The sequence below is a fragment of the Papio anubis genome, chromosome 10 (assembly GCF_008728515.1).
Source record: "Papio anubis isolate 15944 chromosome 10, Panubis1.0, whole genome shotgun sequence".
NCBI classification, from domain to species: domain Eukaryota; kingdom Metazoa; phylum Chordata; class Mammalia; order Primates; family Cercopithecidae; genus Papio; species Papio anubis.
Genome location: NC_044985.1, coordinates 121,335,629 through 121,359,242, shown reverse-complemented (window position 1 = coordinate 121,359,242; position 23,614 = coordinate 121,335,629). Strand labels below are relative to the sequence as shown.

Genomic DNA, 23,614 nt, shown 5'->3' with positions numbered 1-23,614 from the left:
CTGTTTGCAGAGATCACAGATCCACGTCACCATCTATTTGCCTTTCCAGGGCAGGTTGGAAGGCCTAATATTTGATTTGTAGGCTGTGTCCTTTAAAACAGGGTGTTCCGTTTGGGCTTCAGCCTTTCCCCCAGGGCATGAGTCACCCAAGTCTGGCTATTCATGGTCTCCTAGTTCTTCCTGGGTTTGGGGAATATCCATTCATTTCTACCATAACCACAGCTGAGGGGCTACCCTAACAAATGCAGAAAGCAGTTACTGGAAGAATTTGATACAAGCATGATACAAAGCAAGACACAAATCAGCACCAATGCAAGCTCCAGGGTGCCTAGGCGGAGGCCTGTTCCTTTTGTGCACAGCCCCAGGCCCCTTGGGTCCAGGACAGGGATGGGTGCCCAAGAAGTTCTGGGCTTTTCTGGGGACAGAGGGAGTTAAAAAGCTGTAACTCTTATCCAATGTTCCCTTCAAGAAAGTTTACTTTGGCCCTACTTTGTATTTGTAGAACAATAAAAAATAATAACATGTGATAATCTTTTCTGTACTCTTAAAACCTTCTTAATACCCAAGTGATACGAATGAATCTAAAACACTCAAGATGAGAGCACTCAGAGGACCACTTCTGTGGAGCTCACCACCAGCTTACAGGAAAACAGGGATGATGGAACTTTTGTGCAAACATCACGAGGATATCCTCAGCTAACTCTGGACTGTGAAAAATTCCACAAAAGTAAACAGCTAGCTTTCTTCTACATATAAGCTTCAAAGAACAAAAAGAGAGAGCTGAAAAGAGATCTTATAGATTCAAAAAGACTTAAAAGATACAGCAAGCAATGTAAGGTCTGGACCTTATTGGGAGATGAGCGGAAAAGTTTGAACACACATCAGATATTTAAGGAATTAGAGCTAATTATTTTATATATTTATTAATATTATTATTACTTTTTTTTTTTTTTTTTGAGGAGTGCAGTGGTACAATCTCAGCTCACTGCAACCTCCGCCTCCCAGGTTCAAGCAATTTTCCTGCCTCAGCCTCCTGAGTAGCTGGGATTACAGGCAAGCGCCACCACGCCTGGCTAATTTTTGTATTTTTAGTAGAGATGGGGTTTCACCATGTTGGCCAGGCTGGTCTCAAACTCCTGACCTCAGGTGATCCACTCACCTTTGTCTCCCAAAGTGCTGGGATTACAGGCGTCAGCCACTGCGCCTGGCCTATTTTTATTTTTTATTTATTTATTTTTTTGAAACGGAGTCTTGCTCTGTCACCCAGGCTGGAGTGCAGTGGCACGATCTCAGCTCACTGCAACCTCCGCCTCCCGGGTTTAAGAGATTCTTGTGCCTCGGCCTCCTGAGTAGCTGGAATTACAGGTGCCTGCCACCATGCCTGGCTAATTTTTTGTATTTTTTTTTTTGGTAGAGACGTGGTTTCACTATGTTGGCCAAGCTGGCTTTGAACTCCTGACCTCAGGTAATCCACCCTCCTCGGCCTCTCAAAGTGCTGGGATTACAGGTGTGAGCCACTGTGCCTGGCCTAGAGTGAATTATTTTAGATGTATTATATATTTATGAGGGAAAAAGGAGATGAGAGGAACAATAATACAAGACAACACACCAAAACACAGCAAGCTATCACTCACTGCAGGCAAACCTGCAAATGCTAAAAGTAAACATTTACCAGATATTCATCACAGCTGGGTAACCTGCCTCAGCCTCAGTTTCTCACCTGTGCATGGTGACAGTAAAAGTAACCACACCACAGGGGTGTCTCAGGGTTAAAGGAGACAACGGAGATGAAGCTGAAAGAGGTCATGATCCAACATGAACCCAGAGAGCTGTGGAGTCGGTCATGGTCAGTATGGTGCTGGGGGCTGGTGACACAGCAGCCAATGCAATAGAGCCCTCATGGGACTTAGATGCCCGCAGGGATAAGACACTAACAAGGAAATGACTCACTGGGTACTGGAGAAGGGCTAAGGAGGAAATGGAGGAGGGAGTGAGGTCCCACGGTGAGCAGGAGTGAGGAGGGTGAATTTCATCATAAATGTGACGGAAGCTCTGTGGGGGTTGTGATGACTTGATCTACATTTTTAAGGCATGAGTCTGGGGGACGTGGGGAGAATGGACAACAAGACAGTGAGGGTGGAGGAAGAGAAGAGTGAGTGTGTGTGTGTGGGGTGGATTCCTGTGATGTCCACAAGGAAGACAGTGTGGCGTGACCTGAGGCCGGCATTAAGGGTGGTGAGCAGTGGCTGTATTGGTTGAGCCATGGGGCTGGCTAAGTGTGGGGTGTGGGGTGAGAGGGAAGGAGCAGAGACAGCCACGAGTCCTGGGAACTTCACTTTGGCAACCAGCCTGCGTCCAAGATGGGGATGGGGTGCTTGGAGGTGGAGGAGAAATCATAACTTCTGTTTTGGATATGCTGGGACAGAGATGCCAGTGGGACACTCTGGCTGCAGTGTCTTGCAGGCCTTTGTCTACAAAAGTCAGAGTTCAGAGGACACATCTCTGATGTGGGTGTAGACTTGGGACTCATTGTTTAGATGTGTTGTCTAGCCGCTATAGTAGCCCCTAGCTGCTAGGGCACATGCAGCCATTTACGTTTAAATTAATTAAAATTGAACACAATTAAAACTTTGGTTCTCTGGTTGCATTAGCCATACTTCTAGTGTTCCATAGCCTTGGATGGCTGGTGGCTGCCACATGGGGCTTGCAGATACGAACATTTCCATCACTGCAGAAAGTTCCATCAGGCAGTGCTGGTCTGGAACTCATTTAAAACCTTGGGGTTGGACAAGGTCACTGGAGAAGTGAGTGACACAGAGCAGAGAAGAGCGTTGGGCCAGGGCCCTTGACCCTGCAAAAGGGAGTATTGAAGGAGTCCAAGAGGTTCCAGCAAAGGAGACAGAGAAGGGGCTAGACTCCAACACATGACGTAGAGCCACTTCCAGAGAGGGCTCAATGAGTGCTGAGCTTCTGCTGCTATTATTGGATTTTTCTATGTATTTTTTAAAAAATAAAATGTGGCTAAGTGTAGGGGCTCACATCTGTAATCCCAGCACTTTGGGAGGTCAGAGTGGGAGGATCACTTGAGCCCAGGAGTTCAAGACAAGCCTGGACAACATAGAGAGACCCTATCTCTACAAAAAATTAAAAAAATTAGCTAGGTGTAGTGGTGCATGCCTGTAGTCTCAGCCACTCGGGAGACTGAGGTGGGAGAATTGCTTGAGCCCGGGACGTCGCGGCTGCAGTGAGCCATGATCATGCCATTGTACTCCAACCTGGGTAACAGAGCAAGACCTTGTCTCAAAAAACAAAACAAAACAAAAGTAAAATGGGATAAAATTACATGTTCACAACTTGCTTTTTCTACTGGACAATGTCTTGTGAACTATTAATGTCAATTTATTTCTATAGCATTATTTTTATTGGGTGCTGAGCAACCCATTCTTAAATCCGTTGTTAAATTTGGTATTTAACCAAAGCCTGAACATTTGGACATTAGGGTCTTTCTAATTCTTCTCCCCTGTAACCCTTGTCTGATTCTCTCCTTATGATGACTTTCAGCAGAGGACCTGTCGGCTCAATGGGTGAGCATACTTTTAAGACTTTTGCTACCTTATTCCAAATTGGCCTCTGCAAAGATCGGATATGGTGGCCACTACCCACGTGTGGCCATCAAAACCCTGCAATGTGACTGATAAGACTGAAAAGCTAAATTTTATTTAATTATAATTTTATTTTATTTAATTATAATTAATTTTAATAGCCACGAGTGGCTAGCAGCTTCTGTCCTGGACAGTGCAGCCTTAGGTCTATTTATATGATGATTTAACTGGGCTGTATTTTTTTTTTTCTTTATCTTCATCAATATGAGGTATCAGGGCGAGGCTAGTGAACACTCCGGTATGAAACAGTTTAAATCACACAGGATTTATTTGTTCTTTGACCATTTGAAAGATCCGTCCATGAAAACATATGGATCCAAACCCTCTAGGAAGATCTGTCATTGGCAATTTATTCCAATAATGGGCCAGCAGGAAAAAGAGGAAGCTTCAAACTAACCACAGAGAAAGGTCAAGAGAGTGTGGGGAAAGGAACACCCAAGACAAACAGAGGGTCGAGAGGGCAGAGTTGGGAGGGACAAAGGCTGAGAAGGGGCTGCTGATCGGGCAGCTCCTGGGACAGGACGTGGATGTGAAGTCAAATCTATCTGATAATGCCTGTCTGATACCAATGGTGCTAACATCCTAATTTTGTGCATCTTCCAGTTTTTGATTCCATGGTGCACAGCACTGTGTCCTTGTGGGAGGCAGGAACCGCCCTCCCACTCTATATAGCAAACAGCCCGTTCCCAAATCCCTAGTGGCACAGGCGACTTCAAGGAGAGATTATAACTGCCTGGGCTAGATCAAGACGTGCTGGCTTCCCCTTCCTTCTCACCGATCCCTCCTAAGGGCCAGCAAGGACAGCCTTGTCAGGGGTGTGCGTCTCTGAAGGTCCACAGCACAGCATGGAGGGAGGGGCAGGCCTGGCCAAGGGAGCAGGGGCTTCCGTGGCTTGAGGACAGTACTCTGGTCATGGGGGTCTCAAGGTCATGTGCCCTCCTTCCTCCAGCATATCAGGGATCTGGACCAGCTTGTTTGTCCCTGCTTTGACAGAGGAGAAATCAAAGTTGTGTTGTTCTGACGCTGTGGGAAAAGGTGCAGGCATCACCTCCAGACCCTGCCCAGCATCCTTCAATGCGATTGATGCTCACATCTGGGGAGAAATACTGAGCAGGAATCCATCTGACACACATCTGCTAATGTAAGAATGTTAAAAGAAATGCATTTTCTTTGGTTTGATAACTGGTGCATTAAGTGAATCGGCTCTTAAGCAAATCAACCCCCCTGGCAAACTTGTGTCTGCGGTGCTGGCCTTGAGTCTGCACGTGGTGTTCCCCTGATGCATATTTGGGGCAGTGAAGCTCTTTCCAAGCAATGACTGGGTGTGTTTCTTGGTTTCACAATTCCCCCACCCCTGTTCTCTCCTCTATCCTATCAGTGGCCTTGGGTTTCCTCGGGCTGGGCCTCGCCCACGGGCATCCCCCTCAGAGTATATGAGACACACTGGAAACTGCTGGAAGGTTCCCAAATTGCTACATTTGTTTCCGCCACCCACTGAGTGGTCCCTTGGGCACCAGTTTCTTCATCCAGCCTCTTGCTGATTCAGATATTTAAGACTCGGTGACCGGGAACAGACATGAGGACCCCGAGGATGTCACCCAGAGAGACGCTACAGAGAACGGGATTCCGTGGTGGGAGCACACAGATGACTGTTCATGTTGAAATTGATTAAACGCACAGATTAACAATGATGAAAGACAGGGAAGAAGGAGATTCATTATTGGAAAAGTTATCTTCTGTTTCATTGTGGATTTCTGGTATTTTCGGCAGCTCCCCTGCAGATCCAATTTTGGTGCTAAGAACTAGAGCCTTTATTCTATGCTTGTTTGCTCTGTAGCCTCGCTGAGGCTCCACACTGCTTGGTTTGAGCAGAGCACAGTGCAAGGTGTGTTTCGACCTTGCGGTGCTCACGGCACCAGCACGTGATGCGTGCCCACACGCCAGGGCCCTGCCACTCCTCCGGGCTCATGAGGCACCTGTGAAAAGGCCTCTCATAGGTAGAGGCAGATCTCCTTTTAGTGACATATTTAACCAATAGGGCAGTCAACAAAAGACAAGCACAAATGAAACAATAAGAAACTCAAAAACCTCTTAACTACCTCTACCTCCACGCTGTTTACATCAGGGGTCCCCAAGCCCCGGCCGCGGCCCAGTAGGGGTCCCTGGCTTGTGAGGAGCCGGATTGCATGGCAGGAGGTGAGTGGCGAGTAAGAAAGCATTTCCGGCCTGAGCTCCACCTCCTGCCAGGTCAGTGGGAGCTTAGATTCTCACGGAGCTCCCGTAGTTCTCTATTGTGAACTGTGCCTGCGAGGGATCTAGTCTGTGTGCTCCTTATGAGAATGAGAACGAGGCAGAACAGCTTCATCCCGAAACCATCCCCAACCCCGCCCCAGACTCCTCCCACGCCCCGATTCCCACATCTGCGGAAAAATTGTCTTCTATGAAACCGGTCTCTGGTGGCAAAAAGGTTGGGGACCTCTGGTTTACACGATTCTTTGCCTCCCAAATGTGTCACCCGCTGAAATGTATTCTCATAGTAAGAACCATCATAGCAAGACCACTTGGGGCTTCAGTATTCTCGACCTAACACGACCTTGACACAGGCTTTCCATAGCACTGCCTCTCTGCACACGGACATTTTCAACACGGTACTCTACGCTCATGTGGCCCCTTCCCATCGGAAGGCATTTGGGGATGTAACAAGCCCACCCCCTAATCACATAGCAGGCTGAGAAGACACAGCAGAGTGGGCCCATGACACGGCCCCCCACTGGCTCATTCTGGGCAAACGGCCTCAGGTACAGAATGAACAATGTGACCTCAGCTGCAGCCAACTGGCCACCAGCGGCCCCCCAGGCAGGGTCAGCAGAACCCATGTGCTTACAAAAGTCCCTTCCTAAGAGCACTGAGAGGTGACCCAGGTGCGTCCATTCCTAAGAGCACCGAGAGGTGACCCAGTTGCATCCTTTCCTAAGAGTTCTGCGAGGTGACCTGGGTGCGTCCCTTCTTTGCAATGTGAAATGATAAAAAGAACATGAAATAAGGAAAGATGGGTGTCAGAAGTGGGTGAGCCACAGACAGGAAACACGTGGGAGTTTCTGCTAAACCCACTTCAGATAAGCCTGGACTGGAGCAGGGCAGACCACTCAACAGTTCCCTGGAAGACAGTGCCTGCCTGGGACCCCAGGCCCCCCGGCTCCCTCCCTCTGCTCCTTGGAAAACATGGTTCTCCCTCCCCTTTTCATTTCTCTGCATTTGCCTACACGCAGGCAATGAGAAGTTACAAGTTGCCATTTGAACTAAGGGCTGACAATAGCCAGGGCTGCCCTGGAGACAGGGCAGGATGCACCTGGGAAGGATCCACCCAGAAGGGGGCTCTACTAATGAGAATGATGTTCTGCCCTTGGTACAACCTGAACGCCAAGGCTGAGGCAGCGAGACTTGCCCTAGTTAAAACAGTGAGAAAACATCTGAGTTTATTTAGAGAGAATGAGAAGGAGAGGGTGAGGGACTTCAGAATGTGGAGATGGGGGATCTGAGACTCAAGAGAGGAGGGGTGAGACAGGGCCCGTGAGACCACATTTTCCTGCCAGTGCAGAGGGGACAGGGTGGCAGCCCTGGCGTCAGCTACGTAGAGGGGACAGGGCGGCAGCCCTGGGGTCAGCTGCATGCTGGTGGGCAGCCTCTGCTCAGGCTTTGAGAAGTTGGTTGGTGCTGGCCATGGCCACCAGGCTGGTACTGGCTGTACCAGGGCCAGCAGGATGGGCCCTCCCCAAAGGCCAGCAGTGAAACCTGTGCTGTGATGAAATCCAGGGGTGATCAGTGGTCCAGGGTGAGGGAGAGTGGGGGATCGCACGGCTCTGACCCCGGCCCCTCCCCACCAAATGGATGCCCCCTTCTCCATGTGCTGCTCTTGTGAACTGTTCTGCTTCACCTAACGGTTTGTTGTGGACCCTATTCAGCCTGGGGACCCAAAGTCCCGCTTCTGCTGCTCCTTCTGTCTCCTTTCTTGGCACTTTATCTCCTCAACATGCTGGAGCTGAAGTCCCCGGGGCTGGTCCCTATCTGAATTCCCTTCCAGCTTTAAATGCTGCGGTCAGCTGAACAATGCTGCCCCGCCCCGCCCCAAGGCGTTCATGTTCTAGTCCCAAGAACCTGTGAAAACGTCACCTCACATAGCAAAAGAGACTTTGCTGATGGAATGATATTAAAGATCCTGAGATGGGAAGAGGGTCCTGGATGATGCGGGCAGTCCCTAAATATAACCGTATTTCTCCTCACAGGGGAAAGAGGAAGGCAAGAAAGTCAGAGAGAGAGAGATGTGAGCATGGAGGCACAGATGAGACAGGGTGAGGGTGAGAGAGAGGCAGTGGGAGAGCGAGACATTGTTAGATGTGCTGATGGCCTTGGAGGTGGAGGAGGGGCCAGCAGCCAAGGAATCCAGGAAGCATCTAGAACCTGGAAAAGGCCCAGAGATGGGTCCTCCCTCAAGCCCCCAGCTGGAATGTAGCTCTGAGGACACCTTGATTTTAGGACTTCTGACCTGCAGAACTGCAGGAGAACTGTGTGTTTTAAACCACTACATCTGTACTGTACAAGTCACACATGCAGCAGTCCCAGAAATGAATACAAACACCATTCATCTGTTTCACCACATGAAGCTTCACCTTCAGGAAGCTCTCATAACAGCATCTCCCCTGAGATCTGGCCTAGTGAACGTGTCCAACGCCCGCTCAGCAAACCTGCGTGATGTCACTTCAACATGCCCGAAACATTTCCCCCAAACCTCTCCATCTGTGGCCTCCCCAGCAGAGCTGACCTCAACCCTGTCCTCGAAGTTGCTCTGGCCACAACCTTGAAGTTGCCCTTGACCCCCTCACCCTGGAGACCCCCTATCTGATCTCTGGACAAGCTTGCTGGCTCTGCCTGCAAAGTGCATCTGGTCACTTCACAGCCCACTGCTGTGAAACAGAAACCAGGACTTGCTGTGGCTCTGCTCGAAGGTCTGTGGTGACTCAGGGGAAGGCTGAGGCCCTGTGAAGCTCTACAGGATTCCTGTGACCGGCACCAGATCCCATGCCCCCAACTGCCTCTCTTCCTGGCCCCCTCATTCACTCCACTCCAGCCTCGCCAGCCTATGCTCTCCCTGGGGCACACCAGGCTCCCTCCTGCCATCTTCAGCGGGGCCCTCTGCCCTCCACCATCTGCCCTCTGCCCTCCACCCTCTGCCCTCTGCCCTCCGCCCTCCACTGGGAGCATCCTCTCAGCTTTTGCTTAACTACTTCCCTCATATTGCTTCCTTCTCATAGGGTGACCCAATCCACTAAAGACATCAAGAAAGGATAAGGGAGCCCAGATGATAGAGAGGGGAGGAAGATGCACAGTGGAGGGAGGAGTGAACAAGGATCGGTGGGTTTTAGCCCAGTCACTGGGGTACAAAACCGTGGTGGGGTCTCCCATGGTGAGGTCGGGATGCTGCCTGGCACTGCTGAAAAGAAAGGGAGAAGGGCAGCTTCCATCCTAAAGACTTGATTCTAACATCGGGGTGTTTCAGAATGGCATGGAGACTCCCCCCATGTATCACTTTTTGCTCTGTTCTTCAAAGATGTGGCCTAAGTATCACCTGGCTTAGGAGATATCACCCTGGAAGCTGGGTCAAGTTGAAATAAAACTATTCAGAGAACAAGTGAATGTAGTTTGGCAAGTCAGATCCCCTCACTGAGAAAACCAAAGCCAGAAAGAAGAGCTGTGTCCCAGACCCGGCTTCCTATCCATCACTCTTCACCCTGCACGTGGCCGTCTACCCACCCAGACAGCACCCAGATTATGGCCCTGGGGGGAGATCAGGGACCCCGGGCTCCGTGAGCTCAGCATGGCACACTCACTCTAGTCGTTCCTCTTCTTTCCTTCGGAGGTCAAAATCTCGTTGAACAACTTCCAAGATGTGCTGGGCCTCTTCATCAGTGAGCTTGGAAAGATCCAGTTTCTTCCCCATTTCTGCTTCTTGTCAGGGTCACACCTGGAATTTCACAGGATCACAAGTCATCAGTCCCAGAAGCCTACCGATGCCAACCAAGTCACAAAGTAAGAGACAACACAGAACACCGCTGACTTCTCAGGACATCTGTCTGTACTTGGGTTAAATGGTTTTCTAATGCTTGTCTGGAAACTTGTGTAGATTAATGAATTTAAGCAAATCTATGCAAACTTCCCACATTTGAATTTTAAAAGCGATCTACTTCCTACTCTCCCAAACACACTCAGCCACAGGTCCCTCATTCTCTTTCCACTGTGGGATAAATGTCAGTGATCTCCCCATCCAGGGGCATGACTCCTCTCCCTGGCCTAGGGTTGAGCTTTGCAACAGAAAATCCTGGGAGAAATGCCCCATTCCTGAGGCTTCTCACCTTAAGTTTCTTGGGAGTGGGAACAGCACAGAAAAGAGGAAACTTCACAGCAAATTCAGTCAGCTCAGAGTTTTCTGTGCATCTCCCAGACCGCCTAGAGCGGTGCTGCGGGCTCCATGTGGGCAGGAATGCCTGGATGATTGACCCATTGGGTGGAAAAGTTGGGAGACTCCACAGCACTTGGAAAGTTTCACCATCCTCTGGGTGTGGGGGGCTGTTCAGGCTTGCCATGTGTGTGGTGGGGGGTGGCTCCAGTGGGAGGTCATATGAACCTGATGCCTGTGAGGGCGATGTGCTTTTGCTGGGAATAGCCATATAATTTCCACAGAGAGGCAAAAGCAATGCAACTTGGGAGAACAAAACGTCTGGGCAGGATGAGCAGTGGATGCTGAGCTTTATTTACTTGAGAGGTCAGCTATGGGGCTGCCCAGCAGGATTCCCAAGCCTAGTGTGTATTAGGATTACCTAACATGAGTGGTGGCCAGGCCTCACCCTCAGCAAATCTATTAAAATTTTTAAAAATTTTACTTAATTTTTTTTTTCTTTTAGAGATAGGTCCTCACTATGCAGCCCAGACTGGTCTTGAACTCCTGGGCTCAAGTAATCCTTCTGCCTTGACCTCCCAAAGAACTGGGATTCCAGGTAGGAGTCACGGTGCCTGTCTGAGAATCTGGTGTGACTCAGCGGCTCAGCAGAGCAGCATCCTCACTCAATGCACTGTGTGATGCGGTGTTTATAGGTAACCTGATGACCAAGAAGTCAAACCTCAGATGATCTTACGCCCTTTTTGAAGTTCATCAGACCTGATCCCAATCAATGTCCAAAGGACAGAGGAAGGAAAATCCAAATGCCAAAAGCCAAGATAAGTGGAACCTTAGAATCTGGCTTGCTACTCAAAATATTGTTCGTGGACTGGTAGCATCCCCTGTGAACTTGTTAGAAGTGCAGACTCTCAGGCCCCACCCCAGACCTACTCATTCAGGATCTGCCTTTGAACAAGATCCCCAGGCAGCTCGAGTACATGAATTGGCTCATGCTGCTGTCCTCAGACCCCTCTGAGTAGCAAAGCTCTAAGGGAGACTCATTCACTTGGGTGGTGGGCGAGTCACAGAGGACTTTAACCTGTACATCCTGTCGGGTGGGTGATGGGTGTGAGGCAGGGGAGTGATGCAGTGGTGGTGGCTGAGGAGAGAATGACAGATCTTCTTGTTGGCTTTTCATATGGCAATATCATACAGGCCTCACAGCTCATGTTGATGTGGACATTACTGCTGGGTATAAAATTGGAGGTACAATTGTACCAGGGAGAACCTCACCACCAATGCATGCACACTGGGACACTGCAAAACTGTGCATGCTCCCCACAGAGGACTTCCCTGACCATCCTGTGGTTTTTACTCCTTCACCTGTCCCCATCCCTTTAACATTTCTTTATACCCCTTAACAGTTGGTGATGTCCCATTAGTTATTGTTAAGTTCCATGAGAATAGCAACTCTATCTGTTCCCAGCACATGGCAGTTGCTTTTCTGTGCCTGAAGCTCCCTGGTGTGCAGCAGGCTGTGCCAGGGAAGCCCTCAGCCCTTAGATGCTGCAGCTATAGACAGACCAGCTCTGCTCTGGGCACTGAGGCTTTGGGGAATATTTTGTTTGGATGACTGGGAGTTCTGTTGTGAGTAACTGAAAGTTTAAAAACCATCTCATGATTTCAACAAATTTTCCTTGAGGACTTGAACCTATTTTCTCAGGAATATCAGAGAAAGGGTCCAATTTGTGTGCTTTCAGGGGGAAGTCTCAAAACCACCAAAAAGACTCAATTTTGCTTCTGAATTCTGGGAAGCATCTCCCATCAGTGCTGCTGACCATTTGGAAGTGTTTATCACAAAAATACTAACAAAACTTCCCCTGTGCTGGAGACGTACTTCGATTTCGTTGCACAAGAGGTTAATTATGAAAAGTTACATTTTCTGGGCAGATACCATTTAAAATAAAAATGTCTACAGAGCTCTCATGGAAGTCAGCGAAAATAGTCCCTGGCTTATGCCATAAAAATGGGGAAGGATAATTTTTTTTTTTTTTTACACCCACACCTCAACATTTCCATTCTCAAATGTAAAGAGGAGTGTTTGCAATATAGGAAGAGATTGCCCCAATGTCCTGGGAGCATTCAAACTCTGTTCCTTTACAGTCAGATTTAGATTCTGGTCAAGAAATCCTTACCACGGAACTCATTTTTGATGCTCCCGCAGAGCACACACTTTCTGGTTTCTAAAGAATTGGAACAAAAAGTTATTATTTGATGCATGACTGGAGTTCATTCACTTTTATTTTTCATGAGTTCTGAAGAAAAGGGATCATAAGAAGAGCATTCACCGACGTTCTATTTTCAGAATGGATGGACAGTGTGACCATCAGCTGAGGCATTATCATTCCCTCTCTTCTCCTAACGCAGAAGCCAAAATTCCAGGCCTCAGTTTGAGAAACTTAAATCATGATATGTGAGGAAGAAAAGCAAAACAAAAGGAAAAACCTGCTTTTCTTATCTTGCAACCTTCTTAGAGCAGTCAGTGACCCGTAAGTGAATGGATAAAAAGATCACAGTGCATCACAACTAATGTCCTAGAGGCTGCCTGGATACCTGTCCCTCCCTCTTTCTATCCCCTTTCAAATCTTGGTTTTGTTTCTTGTTTTTTGAGATGAGGTCCCAGTCTGTTGCCCAGGCTGGAGTGTGGTAGTGCAATCATGGCTCACTGTAGCCTCGACCTCCATGGGCTCAGGGAGGTGAGGGCAGAGAACATGCTAGACCCATGAGGAGTGCAGGGTTGCTCTGTGCCTGCCCTAGCTGGGTGAGGTGGGGGTGGGGGCTCCCAGAGTGCGTGTGTTGGGCAAGGGCAGACGCCACCCTGCTCTATCTGTTCCTTGTTCCATTTCTGTGTAGATAACGCCTGCTCACGAGGTTCCTGAACAAAACACTTCCCCTTAGTGCCTGTTCCACTGCTCAGATTCAATCATATTTTAACCACTGGAGACAGCTAGCCTTCCCCAGTGGTTTAATAGCCATAGTGGGGCAGAGGGAGGGGACACAGGGATTAACAGGCAGGGAGGAGAGAGTGGAGCTGGTTTTATAAGATGGATATCCCAGGCCCAGACTGCTGAATTCCAGTGGTGTGTCACTTTTATCCATTAAAGAGTTGAATTCATTTTTTGGCCAAATTGAAGGGAAATCAGGGTGGGGGCACCTCCTGGATGAAGAATTGGCTTAACTAGCTCTTCGGCTGGCTGCTCAGAGAGCCTTGGAACAATGGTGATTGTGGGTGATCACTTGCCTGAGCAAACAAACTGGCAAGCTAACGACAGCAGGAATGCTCTCTCTGACTCAGCCAAGGCGTGTCGTGGGTGTTATTCTTGCTCATAAAGGGGAGGTAGCAGAGATGACAACTGTGGTGCCCCCTGCCTTAATCCTTTGTGGCTATTTCCCGAATGCTGCTGTCCAGGTTGGCCTGTGTGGTTATTTCTGTAGGCGGGGCCCATCAGTAGGCACTGACCCCCAGCTCTCATCAGTGGCTAAATGAGCACATTTCCACCCAGAAGGGTCACTCCCTTCCCTACAGGTGAACCAGGCACATCTGTGCTGTAGCCACAAGGGTCTGGAATGGCTCCAGCAGCAACAGCACTGGGAGGGTGTTCTGCCCCTCAGCCACCTGCCTACCAAGCTGCCATCTCCTCTGCTCTCCCGGTTCTCTGGGGAGTTGGTGGTAAACCTCACTGATAAGTGGACGTGAGTTCTGCATTTGCACCTAAAGCCTCAGTGCTAGTCTCTACAGCAAGGATGGGTCCCAGGTGAGGCTGCAGAAGGAGGATGGGTCCCAGGTGAGGCTGCAGAAGGAGGATGGGTCCCAGGTGAGGCTGCAGAGGGAGGATGGGGCTGAGAGGTGGGAGCTGGGTTCCCATCCCAGTTCAGGCACAACCAGCCCGGCCGCCTGGGACAGATGCCACTTCTCTCAGGGTCTTAGTTTCTCCATCTGTACCATGGACAATGGCTGAGCTCCATGACCTCTCTGGCCCTCTCCAGCCCTGGATGATGCCAGGATGTTGAAATTAGGAGGGGGAGTGATGGCGTCGGGATAGTGGGGAGGAGTAGAGGCAAGGGCTGTTCCTCCAGAGGTTGCTTCGGAAAAGAACAAGATGGTTCGCCCTAGAAGGTTGCCCCAACCGCTGAGACTGGGGCTCACTTGAGCCGTTGTTACATTGCGGTTGAAAGGCACCAAATTCACTTTTCCCATTAGCCCACAGGGCTCTGGGACACTTCCACCACCTCCAGCCCCTCACTGGGCACACATTCAGCTGGTTTTAATTTTCTCCAAGTCACTCATGCCATATTCAGCAAGACCCACTGACTCCCCATGTGTGTGCCTGGCACCGCCCCATGTTCTCTAAATGTGTCCTCAGTCAATCCTCTGAGGCACCTGCTGCTGTTCTCTGAGCCTGAGTGAGGGCCAGGAGCACAGTGACCCGTGCCTGGTACTTAGATACTGAGGAGCACGGCCCTGGGCGGGGAGGGGGCTGGGCCCAGGAAGGCTGAGACCTTGCTGAGGTCAGCTGAGTCCCACCGGTGAGCAGGTGGAGGGATGGGTTTCTAAGGACAGATGCAGGCCAGCTGAACCCGAGGCGTCAATGTCAGCAGCGCGGTCGGCTAGTCCAGGAGCCTTTTCCTGAGACTTCACAGCCCCCAGCAATGCTGGCCTTTGCACCTGTGGGGAGCCTTGCTCTCCCCCCACTGTCATTTCACTCCCGCAGAAAGAAATATGTGAACAAGATACCAGTCACACCACCTAAAAACAGGGCCTGTAAAGGCCCCAACCCAAGCTCTGCGTGGAAGTGAGGTGGAGTTTTCAGTGCCAGTTAATGTCAGTGGGACGCGGTGTTAAAGCCTGTGGAATCTTCCGGGATTTACAAGTGAGATTCCGTTCCTGTAGGGACCTGGGGCCAGGGCCCGGATGAAGCCCACAGGTGCTCACAGCTCACAGACCCTTCCCATATCTCTACTTCCCACAACTCCCTGGCGGGCCCAGGGAGTCTGTCTGCAAACAAAAGGTGATTCCAATAAAACAGCCTTTTAGATACCCAAAGGAAGCCGGGTGCCTCCTCCCATGCCAGGATCATCCGGCCTCTTCCTCACCGCAAGACCAGCTCCCGGGCAGGGAGGAAGCCTTTCTCCTGGGGCCAGCCTGCGTGGCATCAGCAGCCTTGGCCCAGTCTGCATGGCAGACTCGCAATGGAGGCAATGGAGCTGATTAAAACCAACCGTTTTGCCCAAAATGGGGATACCCCACCACCCCACTCCCACCCGTGCCCGCACCCAGACCAGTCTGCTCAAAGAATCCAGGTGAAGCCTGGGGACTAAGGCTGGGTGGCTGGGAACGCGCTGTCCTCACCAGCCTGGACCAAGGCAGGGAGGCTGGCGGCTGGGGGCGGTTTCATACCAGTGGGTCTGCACGCGACACCGCGCACTCCCCAAAGCCTAAGCCCTCAGTCCTGGGTGCCACCCTAGCCCCGCTGTTCCCTCTTCTCGGGGCACTCACCGGACCCTCTCCGGGGGACGCTCAGTCCCTGGTCCAGCACCTGGGAGAGAAAGGAGGGTGACGAAGCAGGGCGTCAGGCCAGGGCGTCAGGTCAGGGCGCCGGGGCAAGGCCGGATAATGGGGGCAAGCAGGGCGCGGGGCGCAGAGCGGCTGGCTCGCGCCTGGATCTCGGGGCAGGCGGGCAGCTGGCCAGGTCCCGGCGCCTCCTGCCCGAACCACGTGGGCTGCGCCCCGCTCCGCCCAGCTCCGGGAGCGCGGACACTTCTGGATGCCCTGCCAGGCCGAGGGCGGGACGTTCACCTGGGGCGCCCGCGCGGGAAGCGCCAGTGCGGGGGAGAGCCCCGGATACTCGCCCCCAGGTCAGTTTGGGGAGAAAGAGGGCGGCGGGGTGGGGAAGGTTCAGCACACAGCTGCGATTCCCGTGAGTTGCGGCGACTTTGCGTGGGTGACATTGCGCCGCGGTCCTGCCTTGGGCACGGTGGACCCGCTTGCTGAGCGCGCTCTAGAACGCGCGGCACATCGTCGAAATTTCTAACTCTGCCAGGAGAGCGCTATTTACTTCGGCTTTACAGATGGGGAAACTGAGGCTCAGAAACGCGCCCTACCAAAGCCACCGACCAGTAAGTGGCAACGCCAAATAATAAGTGGGACTTTAAGCCCAGGGCTTTCTGCTGCAGAGCGCGTGCCCTCAGCCCTTCGATTCTGCCAGGCATCAGGACCAGGAGGGTCCCGCAGCCGCGGGCAACCCCGCTGCGGAGAGGAGACCCAGGCCTTGCCCGCCAAGAAAAAGTCAAGATCCGTGGGCAAATGGGGCAGATGTGGACGCCAGGACGCGCGGCGCGGGGGTGCCAGGACCGAGGACGCGCTGCGGGGGACGCCTGGGAGCTCCGCGCCGCTGCGCTCTCCTCCTGGACTCTAGGGCCGGCCTTCGGGTGCTCAGTGGGGCCCGCGAACTCAGAGGGTCCCAGGGCGAGCCGCCGTCTCCAGTCCGCCACGCCTGCCTGTCCTTCCGAGTTCCAGTGGACATTAGGGAATTGCCCTCCTCCCTCATCCTCCAGGACTGGGCGCTTCAGAACTTTCTCTCCCTCCTCCTCCCTCTCCCTTGTCATTTAAAAACTTACATTCTCTTCTTCAGGAACTGCTTTTGCAATTCAGTTTTCGTATCTGCAAAATGATAGGAATAAAGCCATCAGGTGAACAGATACTACTATCTCCATTTAACAGAAGAGGAAACGAAACCTTACAGGATTGTTGTGATATCACATTAGATTATTTGTAAACAGCTTTCAAAAGGCTGCGAAAGAATAAAAAAGAATGTTGTTGCCTGCTGAGCCCTGGGGAACACTGTAGGTGAATCAGGGTATTTCAGGTCCCTGGGCTGCCTTGGGACAGGTGCTGTCACCAAACACCATCAATTGTTGAGTGTGAACCCTGGAATGGGGTAAAGCTTACACTGAAGCCAGCGTTTCCACATCCCATATGATCTGGTGTTTATGTTTTTCATTTCCTTACCTCCTTGCCATATGCCTTACTGTTGCCTGTAAGATTAATAAATCCCTTAAGAGTTGATGTGGGGACTTAAGTTCCTTAAGGGCAGAATTTTTTTTTTTTTAAGTTTTTAATACTTTAGTGCTTATGTATTTGAACTAGTGGTTTTAAAAAATATACAACTGACACATGCTGATATATAAGGTATATAGTAAAGAATATAAGGAATGTAAAACGAAAAGCCAAATTCTCTCTTATTCCACTACCAACCTCTACGATCTGAAAGCAATCATTATTAATGGTGTCTTGTGTATTCTTTCTGAATTGTGTGTGTGTGTGTGTGTCTGTGGTGAAGCATGTGGGCTCAAACCAACTGCAAGAGTCAGAATTCTAGCTAGGAGTGTGGCCCCCAAGCTGTGTCATCTTGGACCTGTTACTGAATCTTTTGCTGACTTTTTTTCTCTCTTCTCCATGACGGGAATAGTAATGGGAGTTACACATAAGGGTGTTGTGGATCAATATCCCCGCAGCTTGGGTGAGACACCACGTGGTGAGTGCTTGGTAAATACTAATTACTATTTCTGTCGAGCCACTTCATCCTTTTTTGGTTGTAGAATATCCATTGTGTGAGTTACCATAATTACTTATCAATCTTCTATTGATGGACAGTTAATTTTTGATTTTTTGCTATTTAAATGATTCTGCCATAAATATATCATTCTACATAATTCTTATTGACACCTATCATACATAGGATGACACATAAATATCATTGTACATACATACTGATATATCTGTAGACTAAAAGCCTACAGATTTGGATTTTCTGAGTCAAAGGATGTACACAATTTTAAGAGAAAATTCTAGAATTATAAGCTTTTTTTTTTTTTCTTCCTTGAGACAGAAGCTTGCTCTGTTGCCAGGCTGGAGTGTAGTGGCTTGATCTCGGCTCACTGCAACCTCCGCCTCCTGGGTTTGAGCAATTCTCCTGCCTCAGCCTCCCCAGTAGCTGGAAATACAGACGCATGCCACCACGCCCAGCTAATTTTTGTATTTTTAGTAGAGACAGGGTTTCACCACGTTGGCCGGGATGGTCTTGCTCTCTTGACCTCGTGATCCACCCTCCTCGGCCTCCCAAAGTGCTGGGATTACAGGCGTGAGCTACCGCACCTGGCCCTAGAATTATAAATATTTAAAATGGTTAAACAATCCTCAAATTACAGAAAGTTTCAAGTATAACACAAAGAACCCTCCCTTCCCCTAGCCATTTGTGATGAATTTCTGACATGAAGGTTTAGTGTATTTTATACAAACAAGGACAACCTTCTATTAAACTGCAATCCAACCATCAACATCTGTAAATGATACATTGCTATCATCTAATCATTGGAGTCCTTTCAAATGTTGCCAGTTGTCTCCGTAATTTTTTGTTGCCAAAGGATCCAGTTCAGAATCTCATGTTGTGTTTAGTTGTCATTTCTAAGTCTCCTTCAAATCGGATCAGTTCCTCTGTCTTTGACTTTCATGGCTTTGCTATCTAAATATTAAGCCACTTATTTTTTAGACTGTCTCTAAATTTGGGTTGGTCTGCTCTTTCCCATGATTATACGCAGGTTTTGCATGGTTGGGAGAATCTTGCAGAAGTGAGGCCGGGTCCTCTCCCTGTGTCCTGTCAGCTGGTGCATGGATACAGTATGTCTCCTTACTGCTGCTGTGATCTCCGGACTAAGGTGCTGTCTTCCAGCCTTCTCCACGGGCAGGTTACTCCCTTCCCCTCTGTAATTAATGTCTATTTTTGGAGGAGGGGTGTACACATTTAAAATTTCATAAGGCTGGGTGATGTGGCCATGCCTGTAATCCCGGCACTTTGGGCCAGAGGCGGGCAGATCACTTGAGGTCAGGAGTTCGAGACCAGTCTGGCCAACATGGTGAATCCCGTCTTTACTAAAATTACAAAAATTAGCCGGGTGTGGTGGTGCGTGCCTGTAGTCCCAGCTACTCCTGAGGCAGGAGAATCGCTTGAGCCCTGGAGCCAGAGGTTGCAGTGAACCGAGATGGTGCCACTGCACTCCAGGCTGGGTGACAGAGCGAGACTCTGTCTCAAAAAAAAAAAAATAAATAAATAAAGAACAAAATTTCATAAACAATGTCAAATGGTAGCAGAGAATAGATTTTATGTCTTTGTATTCCTGCCTTCCCAGCTTCTTCTCAGGGCTCCCCAGGGTGCCTGTTGTTGGTACTCTCTACCTCCGTGACGTTTTACCCTGCCCTGAGACCTACCCTTCCTTGTTTACCTTCTAAAGGAGGAAACTGATGCCCAGAGAGTCAGATGGTGTTTACCCAAGATCACACAATGAGTCAGGGGCAGCTGAACTCTTCAGCCCTGAGCCTCACAAGCCACGCTGCTAAAGTCTGGGTTGGTGGGTGGACACCAGAGGGCAGCAGAGAGCCCCCTTCCTACTTCCTTGTCTTAATAGTAGCCATCTGGAGACTCAGCCTTTGCTGGGACTTAGTGGCTGGCATGAGAGGGAGGAAAGGATGGTTCGCTTGGCCATGCCAGCAGGAAGCTCACCACGGAAGATGGGCTTCAGAGAAACACCCTTTAATTTCACTGGCTGGGCGTCCTCCAGTTCCAAGGACAACTGGTCAGGCAAGTCCCACTGAGGGGTGGCCTTGGGCTTAGTCTCTGCTTTGCACATGGATAGGGGACCTTAGGGGAGAGAAGGTTTCTGGCTCACCAAGAAGCCTCACAGAGTCTGGACGTGCCAGCTTCCTTGGCAATGGCAGAGTCCAGGATTAGTGCTGAAAAGGCCCGCAGTTCCCATCCACTAACTCTCCTGGTTGCTCCAGCTCTCTGGCAGGCAGTAGTTAAAACCCATCCCCCTCAGTCTCTCTGTCTAAACCATCTAGGCCAGTATGGCATTGGGCTAACAAGGGTGTCTGGATTTTTGAGATAACCATCCAGGAAACGGAACACATGCAAAATATTGCCCCAAATCTTAGCCATGTCCAGTCAACTACTTGTAAATTACAAGAAAATATGTTTTCATCAGACACTGAATCCTTTTTTTTCCTTCCAATAAACCTGGAAAATTGAGGGGGGAACCCATTTTTGGAAGCATTCTGGCTTTGCCGTTGTTCAGCTGGGTGGGGGATCATGGGTTATGCAACAGTGCCCTAGGCCTTTAAAGAGCTGTCACCTGACTCTGCTCCTGCCAGTTCGTCAGCACACAGGCTCATGTGACTGCCCTCCAAGCAGCTGAGCACACACACAGCTCCCTGGGCTCTCATTGGTCTACTTGCACAGGCCCACCCTGGCTGCCTCTGCTTGTTTTCTGGGCTCCAGCTCTTTTCTGAATGACCCCGCCATCCAACCTCCCTTCATCTGTCCAAGTCCTGCTCCCTGTTTGGATCACCACTCAACTGTCCTTCCCTCAGAAATCGGGTCCTGGCCACGCAGCCCTGCCCACTGTCAGCTTCCCTGTGGTTCCTGCGTGTTCTTGCAGACCAGGCCCATAGTTTATCTCCCGTGCTCGTGTGATTATCTGGTTAGTGTCTGTTGCTCCCCTGCTCTGGACTTTGGGATGGCAGGGACTGTGATGGTCACTCTGATGTCCTGCTGCCTTCCACGGTGTTTGGTGCATAGTAGGCTCTCAACAAATACATGTTGATTAAATATTGTTCAATAGCCATAATATCATATTTTGATGTTGCCCTTCATCTTAACTTTGACTGGAGGGCATTTTGCAAACAGAGCTAGTTCTGCCCTCCACCATCCAGGTGGCCTCACAGCACTTCCCTGGAAGAGCAGGGTCCCTTAATGACTTGATGGGACAACGGAATGCAGAGCTGGGAGAGGGAGGGTTGAATTGTCCTCCCAGGGATCTCTGCTGGCTTGGGGCCCATCATTCTCCTCTTGCTGTTACGATTCATTGGCCCTTACTATGTTTTGAGACAGTGACCCCCAGCTCAGCTCAGCCTCCTTCTCTTTCTTGTGTTGGTCTGAGATCACCCTTTGTTTTCTCTCCTAGGATGCGTGTGCTACAGAGTAAGAAATAGTCCCCTTCTGCTCAAAGCTTAGCAGAATTCCATTTAGGATTCCTAAATTCCTACCCCACATGTGTGAGTGCTCAGAAATGTAGGACTCTCACATTTATGTTGGCAATGTGCTTTCCCTCATCTGTACACATAGAGAACTACATTTTGATGAGTGCTTGAAGGGAGCTCTAATTAACCAGAGAGGCCAGCCAAGAGGAGTGAAAAATCTGAACAATGAAGTTCTTGAATCTAAAACCATCAGAAATCTCAGGCTTCTGGGGGTTCTGGAAGCTTCAGCTCATGTTGGGGCATGGGCCAATGAGCAGTTCTCTTTACCTAAATTACCTTAATTAGGAGCTTTAACCATGAAGGATTCAGGAATTAGGCAGAAATGGTCTACATTGAAGGGAATGAGTTCAGGCAATAAAATTTCCAGACCTACTTCTGTAAATCTTGGTCATGTGGTTATGAAGAAAGATAGCAGGAGGGGCACCAGTCCTCAATGAAGGCTACTGTGTGCCGAGCAAGTGTGGTCAGATGAAGGGAGGTTGGGTGGCGGGGTCATTCAGAAAATTGCTAATGTGCCTGGCCTGCACATTAGCAATTGGGTTGGGCATCTGAGTTCCCCAGTGTCAACTGTGTTGTGCAGATAAGGAAGCTGAGGCACTGGCGCAAGGTCACACAGTCAGAGAGGGGATATACCAGAGGCAAACCCAGGTCTAAGGGCCTCTGAGCCTGGACTTCCACAGCGCCTGGGGCAGGCAACAGCCACAGCAGGGATGACTGGTTCATGGGGCCTGGCACAGCCAGAAGCAGGAAGCACAGCCAGAAGCAGGAAGAGCAGATCTAGAAATTCAAAACCAGAGCACCTCTCGTGGGCCCCTGCTGGAGAAAATAGTGGCGAGCAGCCCCATTAGGCCCTGAGTGCATCGTGCCCCACATCAGGTGGTGGGCATCACCCCATTCCCAAATCACAATGGTTGAATCAGGCGTTACAGGAACAATTCTTTTTGCTTCTTCTCCACTTCCATAATTCATAGCGATGGCCTAATTTCAGTTTCAACACATAAGCTGCACTTCATATCTCACGTTAAACTCTTGTGTGAATGTTCCAGAATATTTGCAGTGTTGCTAATGCCCTCCCCATGGTGAAAGCTGTTACAAGATCTCTTGCTTGAGCTGCTACTGCCTGCACCTCTCAGGTTGGTCTGATGTCAGCAGAGGGCTTGGCTGAAACCACCCCAGAGCCAGCAGCAGGAATCCAGCAGTATCCCTGCCCCTAGGACTCCCCCTCACTCATGGCCAGATTCAAAGCCCATTACCAACTAATAATGTACCTAGAGCCAATTCCTAACCCATGAATTCCCCACTTTCACCTTCCCATTCCCCATACTCACCCCAGTCTTGCCCTTCTGCGAACTACATAGTTTTCCAAGCTTGCCACCACCTGAACTCCAAACCCAATTAATTTCCAGTGGCTTTCTGGCTGCACAAATCCAAATGAATCCACCTATTCCCAGGAGCACATGTGCCTTCAGTTCTGGGTGGAAATGCAACATCAGGCTGTGTTTTGTGCCTTTCCGTTTTCTCCTACAGTCATCCAAGGTTAACCCTCAAGACAGGCTTAAATTCTACCTGCTCAGGTCACTGGTTTTGAAGTTGGCTTTGTAAACATATTTCAGGTTCTGAAAATACTTGGTTAGAATTTTCAGGTACTTAAAATTATTTAAAAACTATCATAACAACTTCACACATACTTTGGAAATGGAATGACAGGCTCAGGTCTATCTCCTCAGGGCATACTGTAAGAGCCAGAAGGCCTCTGTGGCAGTGTTTAAAGAAATCTGCATCTCCTGCCAACTTAGTGCAGACTGTGCTGAAAATCAGACCCAGGATTTGATTGTAAGGGTGCCAAGAGTACGGTTTCCAGATGAAACGTAGGCTTTCCAGTTAAATTTGAATTTCAGATAAACACTGAATAATTTTTAGTATAAGTATGTTCTAAATATTGCATGGGGCATACTTGCTTATCCTAAAATATTATTTTTTGCTTATCTCAAATTCAAATTTAACTAAGCATTTTTTATTGACATCCTGCAAATCTATACCAGAAATACAAAGGGAACACCCTGAATATACTTTCTGTGCTTAAGTCAGGGCATTGATAGGGTGGTAGAATCCTGTGACCTGGGAGGAGGACATTTGGATAGATGAGTATAAGCTTGAACACCTAGATTCCCAACAATCCTCTTGGGAATAGCCCTTTCCCTTTTCCCAAGGATGCTGATACCTGGATACTGTGCAGAGTCTTCACCTGAGATGGTTGCCTTCCAATGTGATGCTTGTCCTTCTCAAGATCTGTCTCCATCTCTTCTTATTTCTTCTACATCAATAACTAGGGCCAGGTCCCAGGATAGCCCAAGTGGGAAAATAAAGTTT

General features: G+C 49.6%; 1 protein-coding gene across 1 annotated transcript in view; it reads right to left on the bottom strand.

The window, feature by feature from the left end:
• MLPH (melanophilin) overlaps positions 1–22,629 on the bottom strand; it is a 62,259-nt gene extending 39,630 nt beyond the window's left edge. Inside the window, exons 1-4 of the mRNA XM_031651719.1 lie at positions 22,573–22,629; positions 16,771–16,813; positions 15,650–15,689; positions 9,548–9,681 (exon numbers count right to left, since the gene is read on the bottom strand). Of these exons, the coding sequence (XP_031507579.1) occupies positions 9,548–9,657 (110 nt within the window). The 5' untranslated portion in view covers positions 9,658–9,681; positions 15,650–15,689; positions 16,771–16,813; positions 22,573–22,629. The remainder of the gene's footprint in view (positions 1–9,547; positions 9,682–15,649; positions 15,690–16,770; positions 16,814–22,572) is intronic.
• Between the last annotated feature and the right edge of the window lie 985 nt (positions 22,630–23,614).